The sequence below is a fragment of the Ochotona princeps genome, chromosome 10, assembly GCF_030435755.1.
Source record: "Ochotona princeps isolate mOchPri1 chromosome 10, mOchPri1.hap1, whole genome shotgun sequence".
Classification (NCBI taxonomy): domain Eukaryota; kingdom Metazoa; phylum Chordata; class Mammalia; order Lagomorpha; family Ochotonidae; genus Ochotona; species Ochotona princeps.
The window spans coordinates 40,780,209-40,793,421 of NC_080841.1; the positions used below are offsets into that span (position 1 = coordinate 40,780,209).

Consider the following 13,213-nt stretch of genomic DNA (forward strand, 5'->3'; position numbering starts at 1 on the left):
AACGTAACTTGTTTAAAATCCTTTTACCTACATGTGACTAAAAGTGCCTTTCAGTGTTTGGAGCCAGATATCCTTGAACTTTTTGGATAGTATAGCCAGAGTCTTAATTGCTGTAGAGCGGAAACAGCCATATCACTGCTGAAGGAACAGTTAGCAAACACATCCTTGAAACAACCTGTGTATGCCTTTAGAAATACTTGAAAATGTAACATTTCACAGCCACCAGCAATAATTACAACTGAAACTAGAGATAAATTTTGTTCCATGTTACTTGTTTCTCATTAAAAAAGAGACAAGCTCTAATGCAGAACATTGTCACTTTGAACTCCAATCTAAAACTTTTTTAATGAACTAAAATCTGAGGTTCTATAAATTTAGTACAACTAGAGAGTTCTGAATATTTGAGTGGAAATTTTTAAAATGTTTTTGTCCAGGCACTCACAGTTATATAACTAGTGAGGGGGGTTTGAGGGAGATTATTGGAAGAGTTTATAAACATTTTTACTCTTCTATATGCAAGATGTTAGGGATGGGACAAGGAGCAAGGTTATTAGGCTGTGATCCCAGCCTCACTGTTCTAGGGTGCATGGTGGGTGATTTTGTTTTTTATAAAGTAAAACCAACTTGACTGACAGGTTTTCTGGATTGAGAATGAAGAAATGGATGCTGCCTTGATTGAGGGTGTGTTCAAAACATCAAAATTTTTTTTATGGATAGAAAAGTATGTGGAAAATGTCTTAATAGGCATACCACAGCATGGAATTCTGAAAATATGCAGTATGTTTAAGAGGTAGAACGTAAGGCTGAAGCATGGGGAAAAGCTGAAGCAGCAGTCTAGTGGGGAAAATGGTTTTAAAAAGGGAATGTGTGGAGTTGGAAGATAAAGAAGCAGGTAAGGTTGGACGGGGATGAGCTTCTGAGTTATAGAAACTTGAGTGATATTTCTAACATCTCTCTAAATTTCTTCATTCATTAAAGAGAATAATTACGTTACATTACAGATTACATTAAAATGAACATTGAAAACTGGATGTAAGGTATGAGATACAGTATCTTTTATAATGTACATTTAAGACAGCATAGTTGCTCTTCCTTTGTTTAATGAAGTTCTCTAAGTTTTGGACATGCAAGGGTAGAAATGGAACTAAGTTGAGAATGCAGACTAGGGTTGAAATGGTTTGAATGTTGCTGGAGGAATAATTATAAATGTCCAAGGTCAGCAATGATAAAGAAAAACAATTTTAAAAGACAATCCGAAAGCAAGTTGTTTTTTTAAACTATGCCTGATAATGACTGTTAACAGAGATGATAATTATAGGAAAATATTAAATACCATTCATTTGTAAATGTAGAAGAAATCCAAATACTTTAATTATAGAATAGTTCTAAACACAAGGATCAATTCAACTAGTTTTAATGACAGTATTTTTTAAAAATGACTTTTTCAGATCATTTATTTATAAAACAAAGTGCTAGACATGATGGTCTTTTTCAACTTTGGGATAATGAATTTTCCTTCCTACTGAAATTTGGAAAAAAAAATCTATCTTAATGAAACTAAATTATATGATAACCAAGTAGGAATGCTAATTTTTTTCTGGAACAAGACACTGCTGGGGAAAAATTAGTATTTTGTTGCTAAAATGCTTGTTTTGTTAATAATAAATGATATTATTTTAAACCTCATGTAAAATGATATTAAACTCAACAAATAGAATAAACAAAACTAAAAGGATTCACTTTTTTCTAGTAATTAGGCTTCTAGAGTTAATACCATTTTATAAATATTTGTGCCACTTTTGAAAACTGAACCAGTGTAAATATGAGTAAATATGACCTCATAAACGTGGATATGTTTAGGTAATACTTTGATTTTTTTTTAAATATAAGATTTATTTCATTGTTGCTGGAAGGTGAGATATACAGAGAGGAAGATCTTCCGAATGTTGATTCACTCCCCAAGTGGTCGCAATAGTCAGAACTGAGCTGATCCGAAGCCAGGATCCCAGAGCCTCTTCTGGTTCTCCCACATGGATGCAGGGTCCCAAGACTTTGGGCTGTCCTCCAGTGCCTTCCCAGGCCACAAGCAAGAAGCTGGATAAGAAGTGGGATTGTCAGGATTAGAACTGGCATCCATATGGGATCTCAGCGAGAGAAGGCGAGGACTTTAGCGGCCAGGCCACCATGGTGGACCCTACAAATTCTTACATTAAAATGGCACCCTGTACCTGTCATAGAATTTGCTATTTAACTATTTTCAATTATGTCCAGAATCTTTTTCTGGACATAATTTACCCATTTTATATGGTATTTTCTCAAAGCAAAAGTTTTTATATTTGTTAAATATTCTTCTAAAATAGAGTTTTTACTTATAAACTCAATTTTTTTTATAGAGATGTAACTTATTTTATGTTTTTATGCCTGTCATAACAAAGTATTAGGCACTGGGAGTGTAACAGTGAACAGGGTACTCATGAGTTTAAGCTGGAGTCTACCCATCATGTGATTACGTTGCTTGGTGACATCATTCATCTTTACTTGGTATAGAGGCCCAGGCAAATTTGTTTGTACACCTTCAGCTGATGTCATCCTAGTTTTTGCGTTCACTTTTTCTGGCCCCCTATGTAGCACAAGCACCTCTCTTACCTGCTGTCCCCTCCCTCCCTCCCTCCTTCCTTTCTCTCTCTCTCTCTCTTTTTTTTTTGAAGATTTATATTTATTGGAAAGGCAGATATACAAGAGGAAAGAGAGGAAGATCTTCTATCTGTTGATTCACTCCCCAAGTGGCTGCAGTAGCCAGAGCTGAGCCAATCCAAAGCCAGGACCAGGAACTTCTTCTGGGTCTTCCATGTGGGTGCAGGATCCCAAGGCTTTGGACCATCCTTGACAAGCAGGGGGCTCGATGGAAAGCAAGGTACTGGGATCAGAACCTGCGCCCAAATGGGATCCCGGTATTTGCAAGGCAAGGACTTCAGCTGCGAGACTGCCGCACCAGGGCCTTTCTCTCTCACTTTTTTTTTTTTGTCATTTGAAAGTCAGACACAAATCTTCCATCCTCTGGCTCACTCTCTTAAGTGCCCATAATAGCTAGGATTAGGCCAGGCTTGAAGCCAGAAGCCTGGGATTCAACACACTGCCACTCACATGAGTAATGGGTACCCAAGCACTGAGTTGTAATCATCTGTTGCCTCCAGGATGTATAGTAATGAGAAGCTGGAAAAGGAAGTGGAGCCAGTTCTTTAACCTGGCACTTCGACATGGAATACAGTTATCCTAAACAGTGTCCTAACTGTTGTACCCAATGCTTTCCTCCATCTATTTGAATCTAACATTTTTCTTTATAAATTTTATTTTTTATGATACAGTTCCAACGGCTCAGTGATTTCCCTTCCACTCCCTGCCCCATTTACTCTTTCCCCTACTGTTTTTCCCTAAATTATTACAATAATGTAGTCCTTCAGTTACAGTCACAAGTACATTATTCTTCTATTTAACTGTATCATGAAATTGTAGGTTTATACATTTTTAACATTTTTAAAGAATTCTAACATTTTGAAAGCAGTGCTTTTTTTTCGCAACATGCCTGAAATGTAAACCAGTCACAAGAATTTAAGGACGGGTTCATTACTTGAAATGTTGCAGTGGCTATTTACATTAAATGTTGAAATATGCATATTATAGGGTACCTGATACAAGATCAGGCAGCCGCATTGCCCTTGGTGTTTGATGAGGCTGGCGGTTGGTGGAAGGTCATCACGTGGTGATCCAGGGAGCAGTCTCTTCACACCCATGGGCCGCTTTATATGTGCTGTCCCTCAAGCTAAACCCAGTCCAATCACTTTCCAGGACTCTACCTTTAGACTCCATCATTCACTGAAATTCAGACCTTAATCCATTAACAGAAGATTATGAGGTATTTTAACACTTGGACCTTGGGGGCTACTCTGGTTAATTTCCAGTCCATAACATGTGTCCATCTTATAAATGCAATCCTTTGTGAGTTTTGATTTGACTACATGCTGAATTGAAACTATTGATGTAGATTAAGTGAAATTAGTCCAAGTTTTTGTAATCCTTGTTAATGATTTGATCTGTATTCTAAGAACCATAAGAAACTGCATGGACTTTAAGCAGGGGAGTGATGTGATCATAGTCATGAAGATGGTAAACTGTGTGCTGTAGAAGAATGGATGAGAAGAGGTCTGCAACAGACGAGTGGAGTGGACGAAGTTGGGGTAAATTGATTGTGAGGATGCTGTGATAGGGGTATTAAGTGAGCATTGGATGTATAGAGAAAAATATTATCAGAAATGTTGAAAGCTGCAAAGATTTAAGATGGAAATATATCCTTTCCACCTAGGTAGAATGGTAATTGTAGTAAGAGTTGTTTGGCTATAGAGATGGGATCAAACTAGATTGAAGTGACAAAGTTATTGAAGAAATGTAGCTAAAACCTCAAGAAATTCTGCTGTAAAGGGAAAGAGAAAGATGGGGAAGTCGTTGAGAATAAAGATGACTTGGTCAGTGGGAAAGAAGAGACCTGAACATGTGTCCATATTGACCTTAAGCATCCAGTATAGACCATCCCAAGACCATGGAGGCAGAAGCCAAATTTCACTTTCTGCTGAGTTTAGATCTGGTTCTGAGCCTAGGTGATTGACTTCAGAAGATAAAACACTTCCTCTAGATATTAAGAGTCAAGGGGAAGTAATTTTCCTAGTTCTCCATTGTATTCATCAGGGGCTAAACAGGAAGTAGAAAATACCCAGTGATTTAACATGGAATGTTCAACACAGCAATTAACTGAGCGGGGGTTGTGTTGTAAGGAAAGGGGTATTAGTCTAAAGAGTACTGGAGTATTAGTTGGAATGAACAGCCACCACTGTGGGGCTGAGCAGAGCAGCCGAGGAAGTAACAAAATGCAGACCTCCTTAGAGAAGTGCAGGGGTAGCCCACTGTGTGGCAGGGACATTTACTGAGGTGTGGCTCTGAGTGGGGCTCCCCAGGAAGCAGCCTGTAGGAGGTACCATGCTATGCAATTCCCTGTTTATCCAAAGTGCCTTACTGAAAACCTCTTGAAATGTAAGCTGTGCCTAGGGAATTCCACATACACTGCTGAAGTTACTGGCTTCCTACATGCTGAAGGCTGAGAGAACACCAGAGACAAGAAGGGGCACTGTCCTTTTCTGACTTTTGAACACCTGGTACCTTCACCAGTAAGACTTACTGTCTTCCCAGCTGGCATTGGAAAAAAGTTTTAAGGATCCACCTCCAATATTAGAGGTGGTGGAGCTGAGAGAAACAATAAATTGACAAGTGGCATACCTATTATTAGGCTCACTTCGCGCGCATGTGCACTATACAGTGAAGCACATTCTTGTATATAAATCCTGGTAGATGTATATATATGTGTGTGTGTGTGTGTATATATATATTCAATTCATAAGCTAACCACATTAGATTGTATTTAAAGATGTGGTTACTGATTCCTGTGTTTTGCTGTTTCTGTGTGAATGGTTTGGAAGGAAATGAGAAATATAGCTTTTCTTTAGGGAAGGAGACTAGTTCATAATTTAGGAATTTACAAAAAGGTGTTTGATTATAACAAAGTGATCTAGTTAAACTCCGCCTGTTAGGGTTTAATTTGTCAGCACAGAAATGGCTTGTTGAAAAGGTTTTGCCTTTCTGTCCTGTGCTGTGTAGGGCATCTGTTTTCCTACCTGCATTTAGGAATCCTCTTATCATGAGCAACACCAGCTCATCTGTTTCTCTCTGTACCCCTTGACCCTTGAATTCATTCAATATTATGATGTCTCAGCTCTTAGCTTTCCCACACTGTTGCTACGAAACAGGATTTGCAGTGTCAGGTAATTTAAGATTGTCTAAATAGCAGGATTGTGTCTTATAAAGTACTAGCTTAAATACTAATGATCTAATTAAATTCTGTGTTTTCTTTGCATTATCAGAAATTTCACTTTTTGCCATTTTTTACAATACAGCATTGAAAAAAGCTGTATCTGTCTCTTAACGTGACACTTATTTTTGTAAAATATGCTTTATTTATGTGAAAAGTAGAGTGACAAGAAAATATCATAATAGCTGAGACTGGGCCTGGCAGAAGCCTAAAGCCCAGGACTCCGTCTGGGTCTTCCACCATTGTGGCTGGAGCCAGAGAACATTGCCATCTTCTACTGTCCTCCCAGGCACATTAGCAGGAAGCTGAGTAAGTAGAGTAGCCTGGATATGAACTGGCTCTTTAATATGGGACGCCAGCTTTGCAGGAGTAGCTTAATTAACCTACTGTGCCAATGATAATGATTTTTTATGTATTACTTTATCCTTGTGTGTATGACTTTGGATTGTAGCATAATAAAGTAATGTAGGAAATTCTTGGTATTGAAATTTAGTTGTTTTACAGTACATGAAAAGATTTACTACAATTTACTTTCAATTCATTGTAAACTTTTTCATCTGGTGTAAAATTGTATTTCTTAGCTTTTTATTTCTCTGAACTTAAAGCTACTAAAGCAGAAAGGAGTTTGCCATTTATCTTGGACCCATTTTGAAGTATGAAGAGACAAATGGTATTTTCTATTTGGCCATTTTTAGTTTTTTAATGTTTTTACCTATTAAATATCAAGATTTAAGTGATTGTTTTACATATCATTAGATTGATTTATTGTTGCCATTTAAGAAGGCAAAAAAGTTCTGTGTAATTTCTCTTAAAACCTATCTGAATCTATTTTTTCAAAACTCTGATACTTCTCAGTAGGAAAAAAAAATTTTTAACAGTGACTCGTGGAGTTCTAAAAAGAGGAACTGGATGTATTTCTAAACGCAGGCTGTCAGGGGACTGACACAGGCAGTGCTTGTCTGCTGTCTGTCCCAGGGAAGCTTCTGTGCACTCACAGATCAATTCTGGGCTGTTGCTAGAGTGGGCATCTGGTCAGTTGTTGAACTGGATGATAATCAATTAAGAGGTTTTTGGTTATATTCTTAATAATTTAGTGCTTCTTACAAATTTTCTTTTTTCATTTTTCAGGATTGCAGGAATATGTAGAGGCTGTCTCTTTTCAACACTTCATCAAAACACGATCATTAATCAGTATGGATGAAATTAATAAACAGTTGGTATTTACAACCGAAGACAATGGGAAAGAAAACAAGACTGTGAGAATTTAAAATCATATTCACATGTATTTTATAATTTATGTAATTAATAATCATTGTAAAAGTTACTGGCTAATAATGCTAAGAAGATTCAGATGGGAATGTTCTTTCTAAATTGCGGTTTCATAGTCAACTAGGGAGATAGTTTTTTTAAGTATTTTGGTTAGAGGATAGAGAAAGAACAACCTTGAGTATATTGGGGAAGTAATTCTGTTTACATCTACAAAGCGACAGTAAGTCTACTTTGTATTTTATTATGTATTTTCAATGTGTTTATAAGAACTATTATTTATAAGCCTTTATTAATCTTTTCAGGTAAGCATTATCCATTTTATAGAAACAGGCTTTAAGTAGCTCTTCAAGGACTTTTAAGTAACTCTTCAAAAGCCACACAAGTAATAATTCATAAGCAGATATTTTGAGTATCCGCCTGTGCCACTCTGCAAGTCCCTCTCAGATGTGCTATCAGGTACCTACTGAAAGGATTGTTTTAGAGGATTCTACTTCAAGATGTTTATTAAGGCAGTGTGTGGCGGCTGAACATGCCCTGCTGGGGTTCAGCGTTGGAAAGGAGTTGATACATAGTGAGAATCACTGACTAAGTTCCCAGTGCTGCATCCTGAAATCTTGGCAGCTCTCCTAAGTTAAGAGAAACAGTTTGACTTTTAAGCAAATACAGTGTTTTTCTTCTTCTGGATGTCAAGATACAACATTCAGTTAAAGAGGTAGACTATTTTGAAATGTTTATACATTAATACTTTTCAGACATCATTCAAAGATTCAGCTTAGGTAGGATATGGAAGAAGCAGTTCAAATAAAATTTTTGTTGTTTTGGTCAAAGATTTATTTATCTGAAAGAGAGGGAAAAGAGACAGAAACACAGAGAGAAATCTTCCATCTGTTAGTTCAATCCTCAGATGGCCAGAATGGCCAGAGCTGAACCAAACAAGAGCCGGGAGCTTCCTCTGGGTCTCCCAAATGGGCCTAGGGGTACAAACTCTTGGGCCATCCTCTGCAGCACTTCCCAGCTCATTACCAGGGAGCTGCATCGAAAATGAAGCAGCTGAAACACAAACCAGCACCTATATGGAATGCTGGCCTCAGAATTTTCTTGAATATCGACTAAAGTGGTTATATTCCAAAATAAAATTAACATGGTATGGCATATAACTTACTTTAAGGAAGCCATATGTTTTAACTTTTAAAATTATATGAACAAATTCATTTTGAAAAGTTTAATTGCTTCATAGTGAAGATTACAGAATGAGATACAATGAATCTCTTTGAACTGCCTTCTTAAGATTGCTGAAGTACCTCATCCTTCTTTCAAGGCGTCTAAATACAGGTGAAAATATTGGGGAAAAGGCAGAACAATGAGAATAAGGATGTTATTTTTAGGGTGTAAGTACTAAAGAATTCTAGTTTTGTATTGCCATGATGAACTTCAAATTGTTAAGACCACATTCATACACTCTCCTTTTAGTTCTGAAGAGATTCTTAGTGCTAAAAATTCTGGCAATTTGATAAGGAAAGATATTTTGTTATGACTTGCCATTGCAAATATTATAAAAGCTTTATTATGAAAAATTACAAACAATCTGAGATGTGGACAGCATAGAGGAATAAAACGAACACTCAGTTACCTGCTACTTGGATTTGATCATGGTTTACGTTTTACCATATTTATAAATGTTTTTGGCTAAGCAGTTCAAAAGGTAGAGATGTCATATTTGACCCATAAATACTTCGTGTTCTTATTCAAAGCAGCATTTTAAATAATTTACTTTTTCCTACTATTAGATTGTCAACAGAATTTATTTATTTAATAGTGTATTAGTTGAAATTTGTTAATTCAGAAAATATCTTTCTCCAGGATTAATTAATTTATAACCATATAATTTCATGTGAATAATAGTAGAAACAAAAACATGAATATTTTCTTGAGCAGAGGTTTCTTTTATGGCCTATGAAATGCAGTCCATCTCCACATACACACAAAATCTACCCTTCCTAAAAAGATGTTGACTCTGATAAATAAATAGAAACAAAACAGGCACATTTATGAGATCATTTAAAAGGGCATCAGAAAATGAGGAAACAGGCTTTTAAGCTGCCCATCCAGGTCTGTTAGCTGGCTAGATTACTCAGGATGTTTTTTGGACCTCGTTCGTTAGGCTGTATGCTGAAGTAATTGGACCATATGATCTTTAAAAAGTCTAAACAGTATCTAAATTCATGTCTTGGATACACAGCAACCAGAGGGATCTTATGAAAACCTCAATTTGACTGCTTTATAACCCTATAAAGTTAGGATTCTTTATTGTGGCAGTCAGTGGATCACCCCAGACTCATGCTATACTAATCATTAACTTTAAACTACTCAAAAGTAGTTACCTCACCACTTTCTCAAATATATCACACAGCTTTTCTATGCATGCTTTTATCTTTCTCGCTGTCTAAAATGTTCTTTGATGTCATTGTGCTTCCCTTAGCTATGTCCCAAATGATCTTTTAGTAATATTTTGGGTATCACCTCTACTAGTAAGATCCCTGTAGAGAAAGAGAGAAATTGATGATAGAAACTGAAAACAGTGGGAAGAGGTTTTCACAATGATGGAACTCATGGTAGCTAGCATTTACTGTTGACTGTGTTGGACATTATACCAAGAACCTGGTAAATGTTATCGCATTTAATCCTTAAAATAAACCTCTGAGGTAGGTACTGTTATCCCATTTTACAGATGAGGAAACTGAGGTTTAGAGAGATGAAATAACTTGCCCAAGGGCATACGCCTTATGAAGCAAGGTCCTGGAAGAGGTGGGTGGAGATGGGTCAAGGTCATTTGGAAGAGTTAACCTCAAACAAGAGGAGGGACAACTCATCATCTGAGACTGGAGCATAGAAGGTAAAATGGATGTGGATATAAACAAAGGGGTTTTGTTTGTTTTATTTTTGGTTGTTTTTTTTTCTTCCTTTTTTGATATGATCAAGGTATTTGAGAGAGATTGTGTCAGGGAATCCCAAATGACTAGGTCAGTGCAAACAGGCAAGATTACCTACTGAAAGTAAAGGTTTATTTGAGAAGGGAACTGAGCAGAGTGGTGAAAGGCTAGAGTGGAAAGGTCTGAGAAAAGAGGAATTGGTAAGTAATTTGTACTAGTACAAATTCTACATAGCTGTGACTTTTTTTTTCAACTCAGTGGTTTCCAACTATGTGAATAAAAAGTATTGATTTAGGTTTCTGTTCTTGCTGGGCAGATGCAGTATATGGGAATGGAGGATACAATGAAAAAGTAATAAGTTATAATGATTGGTGCCAAGTAGGGGGAGAAGAAAGGCTAGAAAGCAATTAAATGACAGGTGGAGCACAAACTAGAAGTTTCTGATTTGACATTTATTAAGTGTCATGCAGTCACTGGGCCTTACTTAACAGTACTTCCACTTTGTGTGTCGTGTGAAGTTGGAAATGGTTTTATACTGAAGAAAGTATCTTGGAAGTCCTCTGACTCAGTTCCCTAAACAGTACTGGGATTCTAGTACTGTCCCAAATGATTGTTCACCAAAATGGATTTGTTTTAGAGAGGTTAGAATGATGAATCTGCTGTTGATTTTATACCTTGTTATGTGATAGTACCATATTCACTGTTTTTCACAGTATACTTTCTTTGTGTGTGTGTATTTGTTTTCTGTTTTGTTTCAGCAGCCTTGCTCTGATGCACAGGACAAGCAGTTTGTTACTTGGAGATTGAAAATCACACCGGTTGATTACCTTCTGGGAGTGGCTGACTTAACTGGCGAGTTAATGCGGATGTGTATAAACAGTGTGGGCAATGGTGACATTGACACCCCCTTTGAAGTGAGCGAGTTTTTGCGTCAGGTTTACGATGGGTTTTCCTTCATTGGCAATACTGGACCTTATGAGGTTTCGAAGAAGCTATATACCTTGAAACAAAGCCTGGCTAAAGTGGAAAATGCTTGTTACGCCTTGAAAGTCAGAGGTTCAGAAATCCCAAAACATATGCTGGCAGATGTGTTTTCAGTTAAAACAGAAATGATCGATCAAGATGAGGGTATTTCTTAGAATAATGCCACTCATTTCGTGAGAACTCCTAAGAGAGACCAGTTTGTACAAGACTGTTAAGTGTTTAATTTGACTTTATTGTGGCTTTTATGTAGAAATGTTTTCAGTTGTACTTGTTCTAAATTGTATACAAGCTGTACATAAAGTTATCTAAATGAGTCATTTTGTATATCTTAAAATTTGCATACAAATTTTTGCATCTATGCCTGTGTGAACTATTTGCTGGCTCACCATCATTTACCTTTGTTATGCAAACATGCTTTGGATTGCACTTTCTGCCACATCTGTGTTAATTTACTTCGTGTGAATTTTGGAGTGGTAGTTGTTAGAAGCCATTTCTAATTTAAGCTGGTAACTTTGAATATATGTTAATCATCTCTTAGTTAAGCTCTGCACTTGAGCTTCCTGTTTAAATTTCCTGGTGATATTGTGCCACACCTCTAAAATAGGATTATTTTGTGGAACAAGAATTAAAAATAAGCTTCCAATATTTTCAAGTACAAGTTTATGAAGTATTATAGTAAAACTTTACATTATGGTATGACTAATTTTAGGCCATTTGAATTTGTCTGAACTAGCCTCCCAGAAAAACTTACAGCCATAATTTCTTCATTTAATTTTTGTTCATTGAAGAACTGATGGGAAAGTGGAGCTAATGTTATAATGCTTTCACTGGTAAAGCTGAGTTGATTTGTGTATAGAACTGGAAGTGATGATTCTGTTACCATTGTATTGTTATTAGGCATGTTTGGAGGCCTTCCTAGTATAACATCTATGAGAAATTAAATAATCCTAATACAGTTTTGAGATACTAAATTAATCCAACAATTGTCCTGTGGCATTAACTGATAAATGAGAGTTGCCAAAGAAAGTTTATGTACATTTCAGCAATAAGATAATTATCCACACAGTTGAGAACAGCAGTGGTAGTCTCTGGTAATATTTAGAATTGGAATTTGTATACAGAGATTAGTTGTTGATTATAATTTGTGATGTGAAATTGCCTGGAACATAACACTGTTGACCCACAACTAGGCATCTATAATTGGTGTGTGAATTCTGAGAATCTAGATACTAAATTTTATTTTTGTAAATTTCAGTGCTCTGTTTGTAAGGGCTGATTATTTTACAATGTAATTTTCCAAAACCTACCACCTAAAGGAAAATAAAACATGAACATGCATATGAAATTAGTTTGCTTGCTGCTGGTTGCTTTGATGATGGTGGAGATTTTTGGTTTTCATATTCTGTGGTACATTGTTGAGATGTAGTCGGTCCCATTGCATATCTTCTGTTTGTTCTAACTTGAAGCAAGTTTATAATGGTATAATGTTAAATGTAAACTAATAACGGATTGAAGAATGTTTTACGGATGTTGAAAACTGTATTCTTTTGAATAAAATACTAAAATATGGAAGTTAAGTTTATTCTTTGAGCATATTGGGAAATAGTAAAACTCATAGAATTTTGTTTGAAATGTGAAACCTAATATAGCTTACTGTGAATATTTCTTTAAAAATCCAGATATAGGAGATTTTTCTGTTCGTTTAACTAATATTTTAGTGAGGTTATCAACATTCCTATCACACTGTCTTACAACCACTGGAAGGACTGCATTTCAGCCATCCATAATACTTGACACTTTAACAGAAAAGTAGACTTTATTGTGCTTCCTTGAGAGTGAAAGTATTGGGGCTAAGCAGGTTGAGCCTCTTCCTGCCTCACTGGCATCACATATGGATGTCGGTTTGAGTCCCAGTTGCCTCTTTTCTGATCCGTCTCACTGCTTATGCCTTGGGGAAGCATGAGAGACTGGGAGGAAGCTCCTGGCTTCAGATGGGCCCAACTCCAGCAGTTGTGGCCATTTGAGGAGTGAGCCAGTAGATGAAGCATTCTGTCTCTTTCCCCGTAACTCTGTCTTTCCAATGAAATAAGTATGTTAAAAAAGGTAAAATCTTTCT

The 13,213-nt window shown here is 36.5% G+C and overlaps 1 protein-coding gene across 2 annotated transcripts in view; it reads left to right on the top strand.

Annotated features, from left to right (window-relative positions):
* TSNAX (translin associated factor X) overlaps nt 1-12,669 on the top strand; it is a 35,597-nt gene extending 22,928 nt beyond the window's left edge. Inside the window, exons 5-6 of one of the 2 annotated variants that reach the window (XM_058669346.1) lie at nt 7,043-7,170; nt 10,872-12,669. In XM_058669346.1, coding sequence (XP_058525329.1) covers nt 7,043-7,170; nt 10,872-11,252 — 509 coding nt within the window. In that variant the 3' untranslated portion in view covers nt 11,253-12,669. The remainder of the gene's footprint in view (nt 1-7,042; nt 7,171-10,871) is intronic. The other variant, XM_004578535.3, reaches the window with a different exon arrangement.
* The last annotated feature ends 544 nt before the right edge of the window (nt 12,670-13,213 follow it).